Source organism: Saccopteryx bilineata, chromosome 2 (assembly GCF_036850765.1).
Source record: "Saccopteryx bilineata isolate mSacBil1 chromosome 2, mSacBil1_pri_phased_curated, whole genome shotgun sequence".
NCBI lineage: Eukaryota > Metazoa > Chordata > Mammalia > Chiroptera > Emballonuridae > Saccopteryx > Saccopteryx bilineata.
In genome coordinates this window covers 42,222,652-42,244,651 of record NC_089491.1, presented here as the reverse complement: position 1 = coordinate 42,244,651, position 22,000 = coordinate 42,222,652, and the positions used below count along the sequence as shown (strand labels likewise).

Sequence of the window (22,000 nt, the reverse complement as noted above, 5' to 3'; positions counted from 1 at the left end):
AGTGAAACAGAGAAAGTCCTAGGAATTTTAGAAACATCTGATCTTGTAGGGAGTTTTCTAACACCACTCCGCCCTTTTCCTGTTGAGAAAAGTCATTGTGTGGGACCCCAGACAGGGCGCAACAGCTCCCCGTCCTGACAGCCACAGTGGCCCGAGCCGCCCGATTAGCATCCTGATGTGGAAGACTCAGCTCTAGTTCCGCCTCAGTGTGAAGGTCCCTCCACAAAGCTGATGGTCCTCCACAGGTCAAACGGGCACTACTGAGTGACCTGTCGTGGGACGTCCAAGGTCTGGCGTGAAGCTTGTTGAATAGGATACAGAACAGACAAACCCGATAGAGCTGGAAATGGCTGTAGGAATCATTTAGTCAAAATACTTAAGATATGCCTGGTGTTGAATGAATAGCAAAGGAAATGATAACGCTTGTGGCAAGAATCTTTCAATATTGTTCAAGAGACAGACCAAACCCAAAAAATCAGTTCAAGTACTGCTAGTGTGATTAGCCACGAGCCACCAAATCATGGCCCTTTTGGTCTGTTGACAGTCCACTGACCTCACCCGCCCCACCCTCAGCCCATCCTGGGGTGCCGCAGCAGCTGGCTCCTGTCCCCCTCGATGTCAGCCTTCTCAGTGCTCCACAGGGCAGCCTGTTGACACTTTTTTCCAAATGCACTTGTTCCGATGATTCCCTACACTACCTAGAGAAAGCCCAATGTCCCAGGTCTGGCTTGTCCTGTCCCTCACATACTGCTGAATGCTCAGCTTCCTGTATTCAATCCTCTTCAGTTTTGTTCATTCTCTTCCCCAAATCTCTTTTAAGCCTAAACTCAGCTGTCCTAACTTCTAAGACACTTTTTTAGAAGTGCACCCTTATCTTGGTTCTTATCGACACACATGTAGCCTAACTGCTGGGAGCCAGGTAGCATGGGGTGTCATTAGCCCGGCCACTTACCCTGTTACCTTCGTCAGCTAATTTTATCTGTGTTGTGCTTTAGTCTTTCATCTATGTTCTATGCACTAGACCAGGGGTCCCCAAACTTTTTACACAGGGGGCCAGTTCACTGTCCCTCAGACCGTTGGAGGGCCAGACTATAAAAAAAACTATGAACAAATCCCTATGCACACTGCACATCTTATTTTAAAATAAAAAAACAAAACAGGAACAAATATAATATTTAAAATAAAGAACAAGTAAATTTAAATCAACAAACTGACCAGTATTTCAGTGGGAACTATGGGCCTGCTTTTGGCTAATGGGATGGTCAATGTGCTCCTCTCACTGACCACCAATGAAAGAGGTGCCCCTTCCAGAAGTGCGGTGGGGGCCGGATAAATGGCCTCATGCGGCCTGCGGGCCGTAGTTTGAGGACCCCTGCACTAGACAGTAGTAGTCAGACCTACTTTACTGGGTTGTTGTGAAGATTATATTAGAAAACTTCTGGGCATGCAGCAAATCCGCAATAAATGTTAGTTGTTAGCAACATACTGTATTTTATTGGTGTGTCTCATTTGTCAACTCTAAGATGTCTGAGGTCAGGGGCTGTCTCTGGTCGTCTGTGAAACCTCAGGGTGCCTGGAGAGCAGGTGCTCATGGATATGTCTGAACCTTTTTGGAGGTGAACATAAAACTTGGATGACAGACTTGAAAAAGCACTCCAGACAGGAATGATGACACATGAGAATGTAAGGAAGAAATCTGTGTGGGAGGCTTGAGAAGAATTCCGATGAAATGGATGATCCTCACAGTGAGACAGGGAGAAAGATAGGGCTGAAGAGAGAGGAGGAGGACTCTTACCCAAGTGCAACAGGAAATGGCTGTGTCGAAGGCTGCGTGGAGAACACAGCAACTGAAATACTGAATGCAACAGAATCGATGGAGAAAATTCTAGCAGTGGGGAAAGCAGTTAGAAAAATACGGCAATTATTTGTAAGTAGCAGCTGGAATAGCTATTATTCCCAAACTCTTCCTTCCTTAAAAAGACAATTTTATGATCTCAAAGAGGCCACATTTTTTTATTGACAACTCAATCACTACATACATTCAGTATTGCACAAATTATAAGTGGGTTAACAATTATATTAATACAAAGTCATGAGCATAAAGCTACTGCTCTAGGTTTTGGTGCATTTTGTGACAGGTACTTTAGTAAATACAACAAACATTAAGGACCTCAGCTACTTCGATTCGCAAAACTTGGCTTTAGAAAAAAAGCATATGGCACTTCAGAAAACACTATGTCAAACACAGGAAAATTAATAATTAAATTATAGAAGGAACACTGTGAAAAAGAAAAACTAGTGATATAAATGTTAGGTTAATATACTAGATTTAAAAATTTTAGCAACTGGACATAGGATCCAGAAATTGTGTGCATATTGGAACTTTCAGGAAGAGAGCCCTGTTCTGCTTCACAGTTACTACACTACATCCCAGAAGGGCACTTCTGGGTCGCTACGTCTTCCCTGCCAGTATAAACCACTGCTTCATACCTCAAAAGAAACATGGTAATTCACATAAAGGAGCTTTAAAGTAGGGTTTTTCTCACTCAAAATAAAATAAAAATATGATCTCCATCAAGTAACACAGAAATCTTATCAAGATGTCAATTAGAAGCCAGACCGCCCATTTACCCTCGCCACCGCCTCAGCGCGCCGGCTCTGCAGTGTGCAGCGGGACACAGCCCTTCTCCCTTCCCGGGTTGTGTTTCCTTAGGTTTAGAACTGAGGGGTGGGCAAGACAGATGGCTTGTAAGAGACCTTCCTAATAAAAGGATGTGAGTCATCTTGAGAACCTGCCTTCAGCACATGCTTTGAGTGGCCAAAGAAATCAATGAAAAATGGTGGGTGAAGTATTTCTTACTTTTTATATACCACACTCAAAACATTCTGCAGTACAACTTAAGGGAATTTCTGATACTTTCATTGCCGTAATTCCTGATGCCGTTAAAGGGTAAGCAAATTAGGCACCTGACGATGAAATTGTGGATAAAAATGTAGAAAAGCCATGCCAAGATACATGCACCACCATGCAACCCAGCAGTCAGGACTTCCTGCCTGTGACTTTTAAGAACCACCAACCTGGCCTGGAGATGCAGTCAAGCCACTCAACAGAGATCTGAAGAGTGCACATCAACTAAGAATGTGTTTACCCAAACTGCCCCGGGCAGGCACCTCCCATAAAACTGGTTCTAATGGAAAGGATACAAGAGAATTAATTAAGTGTAGGGTAGGATAGAATATTTTTTCTTTATAGATTAGAAAAATGACCCAAAGACTATAATGGCTTCTCATATTTTCTCACCTAAAAATAATACAACAAATATCACTTCTAAAATCTAACACACTGGCTTCATTTTCAAAATGCATCACTTTATTTTCCTCAGAAGGCAGCCAGGCATTTTAAACCTCAGGCACGTGACAGTCCCACGATTTCTTCAGTGAGCCCCGGGCTTCCACAGGCTTTCCCGGAGCCTCCGGCCCGATGACACGTCCAGGAGTCAGATGTTAAAGCTTTCTCCACAGCCACACGTTCCTTTGATGTTTGGGTTATTGAACACAAACTCACTGGATAATTTGTCCTCAACATAGTCCATTTCTGTTCCTAAAAGTGTTAGCTGTGCTTTCTTTTCGATGAACACTCGGACTCCTTGGGGAGAAGAAAATGCACGTCAGATAAAGCCTGCATGCCAAGAGAACCTGCTGAGGCAAAGCACAAGTAAACAGTAACCACTAATACAAATCAAACAGGAAGCTTTAGAATCTGTCTCATTATTTTCTCCAAGGGATTCAGTGCTCAGTTTCCTATTCCTTCTTTCTACACAGTAATCCATGTAAAAAAAAAAATCACATTAGGTCAGAAAGTTGTACACAGACAAATTCCATGGCAAGTCAATGTAAAACTAGAATTTGCCTTTCACTATATTTCACCCATTTTCCCCAATTTGCAACATAAAGAAAATGTGTATATTTTCAGTAAAAGTTTTGTAAGGATGAAGTCAATAACATTTATGAAAATCCTGCAATGAGACCTATACACACAACTCACTGCCACACCTACACACACAAAGGACAGTGGTACAGTGGCTGTTTACAAAGACACAGTCATTCTGTTCTTCTGTTAGGGGCTAGAAAACTGGTGGTAGCACAACTCTATAGTAATTATGTAGGCAGAAATTGGCATCCTCATAAATATAATTGGTTTAAGCTTTCTTCCTTATAAGAAATTGAGTCATTAAATATAAACTATAAATATTTACTAATTGCCTCTTCTTTAAGATGAACAATTTAAGGTTTAAATTTATATACTGATTTATTAACAACCACCTTCTTTGGTTATTAACTTCAATTTAGTGAAATGAACTCACACTTGGAACCCAAGAAAGCTAGCTAAGAGCACACCTCAGATGCACAAATCCACCACTGTAAAAACCCATGTACACTTAAGTTCTCCAAAGCTGTAGCATTATTTATTTTGTTTATAATAGGTTTAATCAGATTCTTATATAGAGAGGCAAGAGGCAAAAGCAAATATAATTAAAACACTGAAAATTTTAATTTGGAAATTAAAACTGGAAATATAGTGTCCTCAAAAGCATGAGATGAAGCCCTGGCTGGATGGCTCAGCGGTGGAGCGTTGGCCCAGTGTGTGGAAGTCCTAGGTTCGATTCCCGGCCAGGACACACAGGAGAAGCACCCATCTGCTTCTCCACCCTTCCTCCTCCTCTCTTTTCTCTCTGTCTCTTTCTTCCCCTCCCACAGCCAAGACTCCATTGGAGCAAAGTTGGCTTGGACGCTGGGGGATGGCTACATGGCCTCCGCCTCAAGTGTTAGAATGGCTCCGGTTGCAGCGGAGCAACACCGCAGATGGGCAGAGCATCGCCCCCTGGTGGGCATGCCGGGTAGATCCCTGTCGGGCCTGTGCAGGAGCCTGTCTGCCTGCACCCCCCCTTCTCACTTTGGAGAAAAAAAAAAAAAAGAGCACGAGATGAACATTGCTTATTTGACATATATGTAAAATTGCTACTTCATACAAAAGTGGTTGGTTCATTTTGAAGTTGTATCATCTTAAAACATTTTTTCACACAATAATAACCTTTCATAACTGAAACAAATAAACGAGTTTGTCCAATAATCTACCAGAGCACAGCCTCTGGAATAAATCTGAATGGGTTCAAATGTTCAGGAGTCACTTACTAAGTTTGTAACCTTATGCAAATTACTTAACCTTGCCATTCCTGAAAAGTTTCTCTTATCTGCAGAAGAGAGACAATTATGCTGCCATTCTCATTCGGCTGCTATACATAAATCAGTTAATCCCTGAAAGTCTGTCAAACCACGCCCTGAGCACTGTGTATGCCATTCCTACTTTCATCATTGCTCTTCATGCTACAGAAAGCTCAACATTTTAGGCACAACAAAGTGCCCAGAAAAAGTTTAAAGCTCACCATCTTGAACAACTTCTTCATCAGAATCTCCTTTTGTCTTCGTATATTCTAGAGTATAAGAGAGGCCATTACAACCCCTGGTTCGGACACCAACTTTCAGACCTACCTGAAAAATAATTGTAAATATAAACTTAGTTTTATAATAGCACAGATTAAATAATTAATAAAAGTCCTGGCTATCTGATATTTTTCATTTCTTCACTGACTAAAATTTTCCTATTGTACAAACATCATTGTGACACTAGCGGTGACCCAAAAAGAATAAAAAACCAATTATACATTGAATAAAAAATACAGAGGGGGGAAAATACCTAAACTATAATTTCTACCACCCTAAAACACAGCTTTTATGTTTTTTCTGTTTTCTTCCAACCTTTGTCATAATATATAATCTAAACATAATTTTTATTAAAACTTAAAAAATTTTTGTTTTGTATTTTTCTGAAGTTGGAAACAGGAAGGCAGTCAGACAGACTCCCGCATGCGCCCAACCAGGATCCACCTGGCATGCCCACCAGGGGGCGATGCTCTGCCCATCTGGTGCGTTGCTCTGTCGCAACCAGAGCCACTCTAGCACCTGAGGCAGAAGCCATGGAGCCATCCCCAGTGCCCGGGCCAACTTTGCTCCAGTGGAGCCTTGGCTGTGGGAGGGGAAGAGAGAGACAGAGAGGAAGGAGAGGGGGAGGGGAGGAGAAGCAGATGGGTGCTTCTCCTGTGTGCCCTGGCTAGGAATCGAATCCGGGACTCCTGAACGGCAGGCCAACGCTCTACCACTGAGCCAACCGGCCAGGGCTAAATTTTTTAATTTTTTTCAGAGACAGAGAGTGAGTCAGAGAGAGGGATAGACAGGAACGGAGAGATGAGAAGCATCAATCATTAGTTTTTTTGTTGCGACACCTTAGTTATTCATTGATTGCTTTCTCATATGTGCCTTGACCGCGGGCCTTCAGCAGACCCGAGTAACCCCTTGCTCGAGTCAGCGACCTTGGGTCCAAGCTGGTGAGGTTTTGCTCAAACCAGATGAGCCCGCACTCAAGCTGGCGACCTCGGGGTCTCAAACCTGGGTCCTCCACATCCCAGTCCAACACTCTATCCACTGCGCCCTCGCCTGGTCAGGCTGCTTTTAAAAAAAATTTAAGATATCATCTTTCCATGTAACTGCAAGTAATGCCTACATAATATTCCATATACCAATGAACATTTATTATTTAACCAACTACCAGCCATTTAGGATGGGAGTAACATTTTTAAGGAACAAGTTTTAATTGAAAAATGAATAATCACTTATTTTCTTTCCTCCCTCCCTCCCTCCCTTCCTCTCTCCCTCCTTTTTCTTTTTCTTTTTCTTTCTCCTTCCTTCCTTCCTCCCTTCCTCCCTCCCTCCCTTCCTCCCTCCCTTCCCTCCTTCCTTCCTTCCTTTTCCAAGTGAGAGAAGGGGAGACAGACAGACAGGCTTCCTCACATGCCCTGACTGGGATCAACTTGGCAACTCCCATCTGGGGCTGATGCTCTGCCCATCTGGGGCCATGCTCGCAACCAAGCTATTTTTAGGGCCTGAGGTGGAGGCTCCATGGAGCTATTCTCAGTTCCTGGGACCAATGTGCTCAAACCAACTGAGCCATAGCTGAGGGAAGAGAGGGGAGATGAGGGGGGTGAGAAAGGAGGGTGAGAAAGGAAGAGAGAAAAAGAGAGAAAGAAGGGGGAGCAGGAAGGATGGAAAAGCAGATGGTCACTTCTCCTGTGTCCTGACCAGGAATTGAACCTGGGACATCCACAAGCCAGACCAATGCTCTACCAACCAGCCAGTACATGACTTTTTTTTAAAAAAGAAAAAGTTATCTAGAGCAGAGCTGAAAACCTTAAAAAATGAGCTTTGCTCAAAAACATTTTTGGCCTGACCAAGTGGTGGCGCAGTGGATACAGCATCAGACTGGGATGCGGAAGAACCCAGGTTCGAGACCCCAAGGATGCCAGCTTGAGCGTGGGTTCATCTGGTTTGAGCAAAAGCTCACCAGCTTGGACCCAAGGTTGCTGGCTTGAGCAAGAGGTCACTCGGTCTGTTGTAGGCCTGCGGTCAAGGCACATATGAGAAAGCAATCAATCAACAACTAAGGTGTTGCAATGCGCAACAAAAAACTAATGATTGATGCTTCTCATCTCTCCGTTCCTGTCTATCTGTCCCTATCTATCCCCCTCTCTCTCTGAAAAAACAACAACAAAAAAAACATTTTTGTTCCTCCTCATCACGAGAGATGTTCTCAGGAAGTTTCCCTATGATTAGGGTTAGAGTTCAAAAGCCTGGCGAGTGTGCTGCCTCTACACGGGGCCTTCATTGTAGGGCTGACCTGTGTAGACAAGTTTCCAATATTAGGAAGCAAAGACTGATGCAAACATAGTTGTAACAAATTTAAAAAGTGACGAAACAACACTTAAAATACCAATGTCTATCTTAATGTAATTTTCTTACAATGTCTACAGAATTTCTATTCTTGGATCCTATTTGTTTTTCATGTAAATATAACAAAAGTATCATCATCAAATGTAGTATTTCGCCAAGCAGATCCTGACTCCCTGAAAAACATTCATGTATGCTTGCCTTAGGAGAGCAATCATGAACTGGGTAGACGTTGGTGAAGAGTGTGAGTTAGAATGTTAAGCTGTCTGGAGTTTTGAGGAGCTGAAGCATTCATAGTAGTCTCTTCTGTCCTTAAATAACAGCACAGAGAGCCTAGGAGGGAGTTTAATATATTCAGCAATAAATACACAATGAATTGCTTGAGGGAAATCCTGGAGCGCAAGTCTTAAGTATTTAACTTAGTTTTTATCTTTGTAATCAGGAAGACTCAAGCAAGCAGGAAGCCAATTACCAGAATGGATCTAGAGACTTAAAGCGCACGTGGAAGTCCAGCTTTAGGTAACTGGAATTTGGAAAAGGGATTGATTGCTTGTGCCATGGAGCCACCTGATGAAGTGTCTGCTTAGTCCTTCTCAGGTCAACATGAGCAAACACCCTGCAAATCTACAAAGCAAAATTTTTGTTTCATTTGTTCAATTCATACTCCAGTCATTAGTCCATCCAAATGGAGTTGGACTACTGACATACTTTAGCATTTAATGATTCCAAGGAGGACGGTGCTAGAACTGGCACTGTAACGGGAGGCTGTATAAGGGAACCTAGAAACCACTCTGTATTCTAATCACTAAATGTTAAGTCTTGGAAGTAATTTACAGTATTCCTTAGGCAACTGGCAACACACTAAGATTAAGATGAGGCACACATTCCTCACTCGTCAATTCCACATCTAGGAATACAGCCTATGTAGACGCACTGAGCTACACTTATAGGCCGAAAACAATGGGCCTGGCACACTACAGACACTAAATATTTGGTGAATGATGTTTGTGGCAGCACCAAATGAAAACAACCCAGAAGATCTTTAATATGGGGGATTGGTTACATAAATTAAACTTGTTCAATGGAATATACTATTATATGCATCCGTGAAAAAGAAAGAGGTGTATCTTTGTGTAATGATATGAAGAGATCTTCAAGTAATTTTATTAGGGGCAAAGAGCAAAGTGTTTAACTATAGCATGTATGGTATGCTCTCATCCAAGCAGGAAAAGAGAGACACACATAAGCTTAACAAGCAGAGTTGAGGCCAATGGTTCCCCTTAGGGAAATATTTTTGGTTGTGACAACTGAGCGGTGAAATGGAATCCTGGCAAAGGTCAGAGATGACACTAAACATCCTGCAATCCACTTCCAATGAAGAATTACACATCCCACAACATCAGTAGTCCCGAGGCTGAGAAACCCTGGTCTGGGTAAATAAAATGTACAGGTTGTCTCTGAGAGGTGACTGAGAAGTTCCCTCCTACAAGGGAGAATGGGGACGATGTGTACGGAGTGACTTCCTTTTCATCGAGTATCCTGTCATATTATCTGAATTTAGGGAGCATCTGAGACCTTGCTCCCTGGCATATGTCATCAGTTAGGCTCAAACTCTTCAAAAATTATGAGAATATTTACTTTTAAAATAAAAACCCTTAATTAATGAAAGCATACTGTTTGAACTCATTGTGAAAATACAACTTTTCTTCTTTACTAAATATATACTTGTCTGATTGGTTTTACTTACGTGCTCAGGCTTATCTTTAAGAAGTTGTTTTATCTTGTTTACTGCTGAAGGTGTCTGAAAAAGAAAATGTTATTAAGTTTTTAACTACAAAAGTTGTCTTCAAAGCCTTATATTTTCTAATCTTTAAGACTACTCAAGACTATCGCAAATTCATTTGACTAACTTATGTTCCATTCTTGCCATGGTACCTTGTGGATTTTATACACAAATATATGAACTACTACTTATAATGAAAATCATTCTCTTTATTTTTAAAACATCTTTTAGCAACAGCCTTTTCACGTTACTTCCCCAGTAAAGGTCCACTCCCTGCCACAATCTCTATGGTACTATCTACTTACATCATAAATGCAGTCGTGCCGGGCAGCGTTTATTTCTTGCTCCTATGGTATGCCCAGCAATAACCACATTGTCTGACACACAGTAGGTGCTCAGTAAGCTAATGAATGAATCACGTACCTTTCCGGGAAAGCCAATCTTCAGGCATTTTTCGTGTTATTAACACCATTGCTCTTTTTGCTTACCCAAATCAATTTCAAATCGACCAAAATGAATACCTAGATAAAAGAATGCTACCAGCATCAAATAACCCAGAATGTGCCTGTTGTCCCAGTCTCACCAAATGCTCAGATTCTAAAGCTGCCTTAAATCAGTATTTCAGGGTAGCTAAGCTAGTCAATTATAGAAACAAGAACAGGGAGGAGTTTTTTGGGGGGAGAAATGCTTTTAACCTAGTCGAGTTGTCCTCAGAATAAGAAAAACATCACAGCATACTGCATGTGTATGGGGCAGCATCACCAAATCCACTTTCTTGCGAAAGAGGCTGGTAGGGACAAAGTCTGTTTCAGGGCTTTGGCCACCTCCTAGCTGTGTCACAGTCCATCAACTGGCCTGAAGGGTATAACACCCCTCTTCCTCGGAATTCACGAAGAGCATTCAGAACAGCACCAAATCAAAATGAAGAACTCATGTCCTTCCTAGTTTGGTTCTCCAGTTTTTTGTATTGCTGTTTTCCTGGTATGTGAAATCCCAGAGTGGACATCATGACCTGTGACTGGGTAGTTTTGTAGCCTGAACTCAAGCCTGGGCCGAGAGCAGACTCAATGGATGGCCACAGAGTATGCTCTTCTGTTTTGTCAGGTGGGGGCTCAGCCAGATGAGGATGCTAAAGCCAAGTCTGGACCCCACGTAGAAAGGTCACAAAACCAATTTAGAAGGTTGAGGTTAGCATTTTTAAAAAACACAAAATAGGAAATAATGCATTGTACTTGGTAAAGATGAATGTGCACTGAAACATGACTTCAGTTATTATTACTATATGATGAATATGTGTATATACATTTTTCTTATTGTGTTCAACTGTAAAAAAAATGTTAAATAAATCACTATCAGTGGGTGTCCATGAAGGCCTTTCCTCATGATTTTATCAGAACAGGAGGTGAACAGCCCAACAAGACACGAACTAGTAGGCAGGGGGAAGAAGAAGGAAACGCTGAAGAGAATAACTATGGCTTTTATCTTTTTGGAAACCACAGCATACCAACCTCACATAGTTACAGAAATAGTAATGAAAAAAAATTTAAGCCCTGGCCGGTTGGCTCAGTGGTAAAGCATCGGCCTGGCGTGCAGGAGTCCCGGGTTTGATTCCCGGCCAGGGCACACAGGAGAAGCGCCCATCTGCTTCTCCACCCCTTCCCCTCTCCTTCCTCTCTGTCTCTCTCTTCCCCTCCCGCAGCTGAGGCTCCAACAGAGCAAAGATGGCCCAGGCACGCTACAGTGGCTCTGGTTGCAAAAGAGCTATGCCCAAGAGGGGCAGAGCATCGCTCCCTGGTGGGCAGAGCATCACCCCCTGGTGGGCGTGCCGGGTAGATCCCGGTCGGGCGCCTGCGGGAGTCTGTCTGTCTCTCCCCGTTTCCAGCTTCAGAAAAATAAAAAAAAAATAAAAAAAAATGTTTTAAATGATTATTTACCCTTCCAAATGGTTGCCAGTAAAAACTAGCTTCCATAATATCCATGGTCCTATTTCCCACGAGTCCTGAATAAATTAATCTAATTATTGTCAAAAAGCAAAAGGTGTCTGATAGATTACACAAAAAGGCACAGCCACAGGAAAATATTCCTTGGAAGTACAACTCAAGGCATGGCCTTGGCTTAAACGGGGGTGGGGGCAGGTCAAAGGTGTAGAGGGCACTGTACTGCGTGAAGTCAACAAAACAGGGGAGCCGAAACACTAAGCTGTCAACAAGCCCCAAGGGTTGTTGTTTTTTTACTACCAAGTGATTTTCTAAGTGACCTAATTTAGTTTTACAAAATAATGTATTTTATTTTCTCAACTCTTACAAAACCCAGGAACCCAGGTATGTCTTAATTTTCCTGTGTCAGGCAAAACCCAAATAATATGCCCCACTGGGAGGAGTATTCCTAATGACGAATAACTCAGCTGAGCTCTCTTTTAAGGGGAAAGATAAGGTTCTTATAACTTTCCAAATGGTGTATCTGAGAACAAGTCAGAATGACTAAAGAGGATATACATTCGGGACTAAAAGAAAACTTGTGGCTATAAACGGTACTTTCTGTATCTCGGAACCAGGCAGAAGCTAAGGTGCCCACTTTGCACTAAAGCTATTCGCATACTCCAGCAACACTGCAGGTAAGTAAAGTCAACCTGGGAAACAGTATAAAAACTTCAACTAAACATCATGCTGCAAGCCTAGCAAGCCTTCCCATTTTACTGCACTTCCCCAAAGAAACCCATAACTTTCCAAGAAATTTACGTAACATTAATGACTCTAATTCATCTGAAATTTGGCCAGTGAATTAACACTTAAAACTCATCGAAATATAATGATGGTTTTTAATCTACTCTTATGTCCATCACAGAACAAGATCTTCTTTCAAATGAAAGAGCATCTTTGAGAGAGAAAGTCTGACGTTTAAAAAAAGATTCCCAGTCTGTTTTTGGTGTTGAAATTATATGAACCATAGATGATGTATTTCTCACCTAATTCATAGCAATATACTTTTATCCACTGTGATACTGTTCCTACTCCTTGTAGCAGATACTTGATCCTCAATACCGTGTCTCCTTAAGTAATTAGCCAATTTTCTTTTTTTGCTGCTTAAGTAAAATTAAAACCCAAAGTGAACTCTATGATTATGTACACTAAATATGTACCAACAACTGCAACCTATTTTAATTTCATTATAAAGTTAGCATTTTAAGGTTTAAAAGATGGTAGATAAACAGCAGCCAATGAGTTAGTTATAGTCTATTTTGTTTAATTCTTTAACAACTATGGTTGGCATCATGGTGCTGTTTCTCTTTTGTCTTTTCCTATTCCTATGTATGTGTAATCTGAGTATGTATACACAATTTTGTAGCCTAATTTAAAAAGTTTAATGTTTCTCATTTGATACACGGTAATAAACAAATTGCCACTGTTGTAAGGTATCAAAAGTTACAGAATTAATATTAACATTTTAGGAAGCTTAAAGAACATTTTATTAATTTGGGCTAGGTGTGCAGAGATTTTGAAAATGATCTTTGTACTTGTGTGATTAGCATCAAAACAAGGATGGCTGATGGCACTGTATTGTAGCTGCAGAGGGGAAGGAGATTTAGATACTCTGACCTTCCCTCACACCTGTAGGGAAGCAAGTGAATAGCTAGCCAAGTGCAGGAAGAGAAAAGATTCAACTTTTTCTTATATTGATGGGCCATTCACAGGCATTTGTCCTGATGAAAACTACCCTCCTCCTGAAAACCTATAGTTAATGTATATAATCTCTGAACAAAGGAATAGCAAATGAACACTGGAAGATGTGGGAATGTCTTTTGATATGTAGAGCGATATTTTTGCAGTTGTAGTGCCTTTTAAGTTTTAATGTGTGCGGCGTCTTTTTTGTGGATTATAGACAAATGTTATAAACTTGCTAATGAATTGTGTCCCATCCCCCCCTTCATCCTTTTCCCAAACCTGTATTGGTGAAAACAAAGGTTATAAGCTTACGCCATGATGTCAAGCTTTTCCCTTGCCCATGTATAATTAAGGGTATATAACCAGCCCCTAGAATATTAATCAGACACACAATCTGGGACTGCTGCCCCGTGTTAAGATATATGAGGCCAGCATATTTAATAAATTTCCTCCTTCAATAAAACTTTTCCAAATTCATCTGGACTGGGTGTCTCTACGTGAACTCAATGAAATGAGGTATGGTGCCTTTCAGAATCTGCGGTGCAGTACTTTATAACACCACCATATACTGAGTATCTAGATGCTTAATGGTTTATATATATCATATCATTCCTACAATCTGTGATTTCAGTATTAAGCAATAATTTGCAGAGCTAGTAAGTCAAAGAATAAAGAGATGCTCCTAAACTAAAAAAATAGAACATTATTTACAATGACTACATAATATTTCATCAACATGATCTACTCTAATTTACTTACCCAATCTCTCATTAATACACATTCTGGTTAGTTTAATTTGTTTCCTGTGTAATACCTGTTCAATTATTTACATGTACAAATCTTACTGCTTGGTCACTGTTCCAAAGGCTAATCCTTCAATAAATTTATAACTCCTTATTAAGCCCCAATGTATTTAACATCCATTGTTTCCCAGCCCTTGTCAACCAGATGCCACTGGATCATTAAGGCACTCATCCCACATAATCGATTAACTTCTTTCCTGTGTATCAAGAATTGATGCTGGTTACATACCATCATTCTCTCACACTTTAGTTGAGCTTCATATACAGCTGTGGATACCCTAATCCTAAATTAGGGCTGCACTGATTCTGATTTATTTATTTATTTATTTTTCCAGAGACAGAGGGAGAGTCAAGAGAGAGGGATAAACAGGGACGGACAGACAGGAACGGAGAGATGAGAAGCATCAATCATTAGTTTTTTGTTGTGACACCTTAGTTGTTGATTGCTTTCTCATATGTGCCTTGACCATGGGCCTTTAGCAGACCAAGTAACCCCTTGCTTGAGCCAGTGACCTTGGGTCCAAGCTGGTGAGCTTTTGCTCAAACCAGATGAGCCTGCGCTCAAGCTGGCAACCTCAGGGACTCGAACTTGGGTCCTCGGCACCCCAGTCCGATGCTCTATCCACTGCGCCACCGCCTGTTCAGGCTGATTCTGATTTATATGAACTTGGAAATAAAGGCCTCTGCCAACAGGGTAGTGTGAACTCTTCAGGTTCTTCAGTCATATACTGCTCACAAAAATTGGTAGATATTTCAAATGAATATGAAGCAGTAAACTATCTCCTCATTTCGCCTGACCTGTGGTGGCACAGTGGATGGAGCGTCGACCTGGAATGCTGAGGTTGCCGGTTCAGAACTCTGGGCTTGCCTGGTCAAGGCACATATGGGAGTTGATGCTTCCTGCTCCTCCCCCCTTCTCTCTTTCTCTCTCCTCTCTAAAATGAATTAAAAAAAAAAAAAAATCTCCTAATTTTTGTGAGCAGTTGTTGGGCAGATAAAATATATTATGCTCACTTTGTTAAAGATGGCACTGCCCACGTGAAAGCCCGTTGCCAGATGATTGCTTGAGATGGGCATGATTATGTTAACATGTGTTGGGGAAGGGCTTTTGCGCCAAAAGGTTTTAAAAGGAAGAGAGATCATGTTGTTCTGGGGAAAAGAGTGATTACGTTCTAGGAGAGCCCATGCTAGAGGAGAGCAGAGAAAGGCCACGTGAAGGAGAAGAGAAGCAGCCAAGATGGCGGAATGCTGAAGGAGAAGCCAGTTTGTGCAGAGTTTGTATAGAGAGAAGGAGATGGGGAGCAGAGGTGAATAAGGCTGGTGAGCCAGAAGCCTTTGATTCTAGGAAACTCGGATAAGTCAGTAGCTTTGTGAGCACTGAATGAGTGGGTTTTGGAGCCCAGTGTGTGTTTTTACTTGCCCACTGGGTGCAAGCTAGGATTAAAGGTAATGGCCCACCAGTTCTTGTCTCCGTTTTTTTTTTACAGAGACACAGAGAGTCAGAGAGAGGGACAGACAGGGACAAACAGACAGGAACAGAGATGTGAAGCATTAATCATTAGTTTTTCGTTGCGCATTGCGACACCTTAGTTGTTCATTGATTGCTTTCTCATATGTGCCTTGACCACGGGCCTTCAGCAGACCGAGTAACCCCTTGCTTGAGCCAGCAACTTTGGGTCCAAGCTGGTGAGCTTTGCTCAAACCAGATGAGCCCGTGCTCAAGCTGGTGACCTCGTGGCTCGAACCTGGGTCCTCCACATCCCAGTCCGATGCTCTATCCACTGCACTGTCTGGTGAGGCAGCTCCATTGTTTCTTTACCGACTGTCCGAATCCAATGTGAACCTGCATGGGCCGGGCGGCTGTGATGGTGGCCGTGGCTACTGGCTTTACAGCAGTGTATTTAGCTGGCTGGCTCCTACAAGTTCATTTCCATTTGTCAATTCTTGGGAATGTAGGAAAGTAAGGAGAGGGCTCTGTCCCTGGATGTTCTCTGCAGGTGTCCAAGGAGTTAAAGCCTTTAAAGCATTCGATCAAGGAACCATCTCTGAATTGCACAGGAGTCTCTCAGGCTGCCTGTCACCAGTCTTTTAGGTCTTTCTCTCCAGCAAACCACCGATCCTCTCCTGGATTAACGTCACTTAATGCAGATAATCTGGAGCTGACAACATGGAACCATGCTTTTGTTTCATTAATTCCTTTTCCTAGCCTCTCACTGAGCTCTGGTACACTGCACAGGTACAGCACTTCTCAAAGGCTGCAGTATGTCGAATTCCTGATGCCAAAACGTATATACCTAGGTAACACTGAGCTCTTCTTACACATTTCATCGAATTATCTCTAGTTTCACTTGCTCTCATCTGTCTCCATTTGTTACAAAGTACTGCATACCTCACTTCATCAAGTCCATGTAGAGACACCCAGTCCAGATAAATTTTTAAAAGTTTTATTAGAGGAGATTTATTAAATATGCCGGCCACATATGGCTGACACGGGGCATCAGACCTAAATCGTGTGCGCCAAAAATAGTTCAGGGGCTGCTTATATACACTTGATCACACTCAGGTGGAGCAGAGCATGACATTATGGCACAATCATTAACAAGAGTATAACATTTGTCTAGGGCAGTGGTCCCCAACCCCAGGGCTGCGGACTGGTACCTGTCCGTGGGCCATCTGGTATCAGTCCGCAGAGAAAGAATAAATAACTTACATTATTTCCATTTTATTTATATTTAAGTCCAATCGATGTTTTATTTTTAAAAAAATGACCAGATTCCCTGTTACATCTGTCTACGACTCACTCTTGACGCTTGTCTTGGTCACGTGATACATTTATCTGTCTCACCTTAAGGCCTGTCGGTGAAAATATTTTCTGACATTAAACTGGTCCGTGGCCCAAAAAAGGTTGGGGACCACTGGTCTAGGAGATACACAGAAACATTAAGGCAACACAATCAAGATATTTACTAATCTTTCAGGGTTCATTTTCCCTCCCTAGCCTAGAGGTATTTTACTCTCAAGGTTCCAGGAAAGGGAGGAACTATAATCAATGCAAGGTGGGGTGTAAATTCTGTCTCCTATTGAAAGGGAAGAAGTTTCTCGTTAACCTTAATCCTTTCAGAAAACTTAAGACCACATGACCCTAGTTGTCCTTGTAAGTCAGGAGACTTCTACATTCCTTTTCCTCCATTTTCCAAGGAAAGGACAGGAAAACCTGACCTTTTCTTCCTAGAATATTAGTATTAATTTGCAGCTTTTTGGTACCTTACAACACATTCTTTACCTTTGATAACTTCACTCCTTTTATACTTCACAGAACATGCTGGAATTAAAAATGTTTGCACAAACGGAAATAGATGCATGCCAGTGTTTTAAGACTAGGAGACATATGCTAGGATTAAAATGACCTCAAGCCTGTTACTCTGCACTGTTGGTGGAAAGCAAAACTGCTGTGCTTTTTAACTGGCACAAGCTTCTATGAAGATCACAGAGCAAAGAACACAAGTCAACCAGTTAAGTAGGATCAGTTCAGATAATGGATGCTTATAAGTTAATCAAAAACATTTTCTTTTTTTTTATTTTTCCAAAGTGAGAAGGGGTTGTGGGGGAAGGCAGACTGAAACAGACTCCTGCATGTGCCCAACCAGGATCCACCCGGCATGCCCACCAGGGGGCGTTGCTCCAGTGTAATCAGAGCCATTCTAGCACCTGAGGCAGAGGCCACGGAGCCATCCTCAGTGTCCGGGCCAACTTTGCTCCAATGGAGCTTTGGTTGCTGGAGGGGAAGAAAGAGAGAGAGAGAGACAGGAGAGGGGGAAGGGTGGAGAAGCAATGGGTACGTCTCTTACGTGCCCTGGTGGGGAATCGAACCCATGACTTCCACACACCAGGCCAACGCTCTACCACTGAGGCAACCGACCAGGGCAATCAAAATCATTTGATAAAAGACAACATGGAGCCCTTATGATAGAGCAGTGCCAGTAGTGGAATTGGCCTGGTAAGTGGTAATACAGGAGTTAAGTGTGGAGAGGGAGCCCAGGTCTGAGAATGTGGGCAGTGCTCCTAGTAATTCCTAGAGGTGGCAAAGGCCTGGCCCATGATTATGTCTCTAGGAAGTAGAAACTATATAACATTTATTTCTTATCCAGAAACACAATAGGTCTTAAATGTCTGTGGAATGGATTAGAAGGGGAAATCTCAGAAATTTTAAATAAACAGGTAACATGTCAAATGGTGGTGGAAAAAAAAAGGCAAACAAGTGTCTGTGCACTTTCTGACTTTACCATTACTAATGGTAGAATTCTGGATCATTTTTACTGAGATTAAAAAGAGACACAAAGTTTCAGTCACATCCCCTAACTCTTTTGATTTCAAGACCTTAGAAAATCCAAATAATTAGTGCTTTTCTTTTTTCTTCTTCTTCTTTTTTTTTTTTCATTTTTCTGAAGCTGGAAACGGGGAGAAGACAGTCCGACAGACTCCCGCATGCGCCCGACCGACTGGGATCCACCCAGCACGCCCACCAGGGGGCCGATACTCTGCCCACCCTGGGCGTCGCTATGTTGCGACCAGTAGTGCATCTTTTCAAACATGAAAACAGACTTGGTGGTACAGAAAAATCTAATACAGAATACAGTGCCCGATGTAATCAGGGTAACCTCATGGGCCTAAAACATTCATGGTAAAAATGAATTCTCCCATGACTTTCTTCTATAATATTTTACTACAACTCATTTTCCAGCCTATATAGCATTACACTAGATTCAATGATTCCGTTTAAATACAGTAATCTATTTTCCTACTGTCTAGGTCAGTGGTCCCCAACTTTTTGGGGGCCACGGACCGGTTTAATGTCAGAAAATATTTTCATGGACCGGCCTTTAGGGTGGGATGGATAAATGTATCACATGACCAAGACAAGCATCAAGAGTGAGTCTTAGATGGATGTAACAGAAGGGAGAGAGAGAGAGAGGAGAGAGAGACCGAGAGAGAAGGTGGGGAGGAGCTGGAAGCATCAACTCCCATATGTGCCCTGACCAGGCAAACCCAGGGTTTTGAACCGGCGACCTCAGCATTTCCAGGTAGACGCTTTATCCACTGCGCCACCACAGGTCAGGCGGAATCTGGTCTTTTAAAAAAAAATAAAACATCATTCAGCCTTAAATATAAATAAAATGGAAATAATGTAAGTTATTTATTCTTTCTCTGTGGGCCGGTACCAAACTGGTCCGTGGCCCGGGGGTTGGGGACCACTGGTCTAGGTGATAAAGGCTTGCACAAACGGACCTTCATCAAGATGTGTGTGTGTGTGTGTGTGTGTGTGTGAAGACAGTTGACATAATTGATCATATGCTTTCCAATAAAATTTATCTTTTCAAACTGCAAATACAAGTGACTGCTTAATGGATACAAAGTATTTTTTTGGGATAAAATATTTTGGAACTAAATAGAAGTGATGGCTGCATAATGTTGTGAATGTAAAACGGTTGATTTTACATGACTTTTCCCTTGGTTAAAAAACAAAACATTGCATAGTACGCCAGGGTCCAGCATGAACGCTAAATTCTTGAAGTATCTGCGTTTGTACTCTGGTGCCCTCTGTGTGTGTGCGACCTTTCACCCAGAAGACACTGTAAACAAACTCGGATAGAAATCTCGAACGTTCCACGTTCTTTGTGAGATGACGGAAGCCTCGGGCGGCCCAGGCACAGAGGGTGTTTCAAAGAACCAACGCTAACCCCAACACCAGGAAGTAAGCCCCAATGCCCTGCAGCTCCATCGCAGCAAGGGGGTGGGCTTTGTTGGGGACGCGCTCTTACTGTCCAAGACCGCACTTCCACTGTGGTCGGTAAGCAAGCTTCCGTCCTCCCCAAACGCCTCAAGGGTAAATTCTGTTTTGTTCACCCAGCTATGCACCACCCCTGTCCCGTCTGACCTTTACACTCGCGACCTCAACCAAGGTAGCCACAACGTATCTTACGAAGAGGCTAGGCTCCTGGCAGGCCGCTGCGACCGCCGGGGTCGCGCACGCGCACCGCTCCTCTCCACACGGGGCGCGCGCAGTCTGATGGGAAACGTAGTCCCCGAGCGCCAGCTCCCACGGAGCAGAGGCTCCTAAATTTATTTTCCCAGCAGGGACGGAGGATGGGGGATGAGCAGCTGGGCTGGCCAGGGTCCCGCCGCTCGCCTCTGTCTCATGCCGCCGCCGTGACCTCCACTCGCGGAACGGATGTGAACCAATGTCACAGGCCCGGCCGCGCGCCCCGACTACTCACCAGTGTGAGGGCGGCCCGGGTAGGCTGCAGCTTCCTCTTGCTCACAGCCCGGACAGTGGCCCGGACTAACGAAGCCGACATCCTCGCCGTCCCGGAGCCCTGGTGCCTTGGGCCGTAGCTCGCACACCTCAACCGCTCTCCATGGACACAGCGGCGCATTGACGCCACAAGTTCCAGCGCAAGACGCCCCTACGCCCCGCCCCGGCCCACCCCCGAGGCCGCCATTGGGCAGGCCACGTAAGTGACGGCAGGAGGGCGGGGCGCGGGCCCTGGGCACGTGACTCGGCACCGCAGGGCCCCGGGAGGGAAGTCGTCTCTGCTAGGGTGCTCTTGGAAGCCAGGCTGTGGCAGGCGTACCCCAACACCGGTCCGACCGTGGACTGCGAGGCGCGTGGCTCCAGGCCCTGGTCCCTCGGCAGGGTGCGCCGCCACAACGCTGAGAGGTCAGCCTGGCACGGGAGCTGGTGCTATCGAAAACGAGTGGTTCCGAGGCCAGAACAGCTTCAGTCGGTTCATCGTATTTTTTTTGTTGTTCAGCTGGGCAGTTCTGAACAGCGTAGAATCACCAAAGATTCGCACAATTAATGAAGGCTTCTGCCCCCTCCAAGCGTGCTGGATTGCCTGGGATGTTGAGGGATGGTGCTAATGCACCATCGGTTTGTGTGTTGATTTTGGAACCCTACCCTACCCTAGGATGTGACTGGGTAACTCTGTGAATACTTAAATTCATAGCGAGACCCAATAAGCTTGATTGAACACCTGTTGTCCCACCTTATCAGGGGCTACTCAGAGGTCCTGCCTTTTAATTCTGCCTGAGCACCAGACACTATGTCTGACCATACACAGGCAGACTGGTGAACGGAGGGCCCAGGGAAGAACGAGACACGGTGGGACAGACGTGCAGCAGGGTTAGCAGATGGGAGAACATAAGGATATAAGCCAGTTCTGTGGAATGGTGCTGGGGCGGGGGTGTAGATGCTTGCTCAGTGTTCTGATGTGGAAAGAGCTAGTCAGTACACTGTATTTTGAAGCCCAGTCTGTCTTTAATGCCTACAGGATTGTACAGTTCTAAATTGTTATGCCCTGGCTGGGTGGCTCAGTGGATATAGCATGGAATTGGGGCGCCAGAGGTCACCTGCCTCAGGGTACGTAGAAGCAATCAACGAGTACATAACTAAATGAAACTAAATGGCATGAGTTGATGCTTCTCTCAAATCAATGGAAAAGAAAGCCCTGAAGCACTGGTCTTAGTAGTGTGGTGGGAGACGGCAGTTGTGTGATTTAGGGAAAAGATATTTTTCTTAGGTCCTTCCTCCTACAGATACTGTTAAGATTAAGTGAAAAGCCCTTAGAAAATGGATGGCACATTGCAGCGCTCAGTAGATGGTGCTAATTACTAATGCATAAAGAAGCCATATATTTTGAAACTACTTCGTATTATAATGGTGGATGCATGCCATTACATACTTGTCCAAATCCACAGAAAGGGGTTTTATACCACACCAAAAAGGAATTCTTGTGTAACCTAGGGGCTTTGGGTGATAACAGCGTGTCCCTGTAGGCCCATGGATTGTAACAAATGTCCCACCCTAGTATAGGGTATGGATAGTCGGGAGGTTGGCTTGTAAGAGCATATGG

At 43.4% G+C, this 22,000-nt stretch overlaps 1 protein-coding gene across 1 annotated transcript; it reads right to left on the bottom strand.

Moving 5' to 3' along the window:
* Window positions 1-3,348: 3,348 nt before the first annotated feature.
* On the bottom strand, window positions 3,349-20,556 carry ISCA1 (iron-sulfur cluster assembly 1). Its single transcript, XM_066256958.1, has 4 exons — window positions 20,363-20,556; window positions 9,587-9,640; window positions 5,445-5,550; window positions 3,349-3,646 (listed from the first exon to the last, which is right to left on the bottom strand). Exons 1-4 carry the CDS (start codon window positions 20,519-20,521, stop codon window positions 3,498-3,500), a joined length of 468 nt encoding a protein of 155 aa, XP_066113055.1. The 5' UTR covers window positions 20,522-20,556; the 3' UTR covers window positions 3,349-3,497.
* Window positions 20,557-22,000: the final 1,444 nt, after the last annotated feature.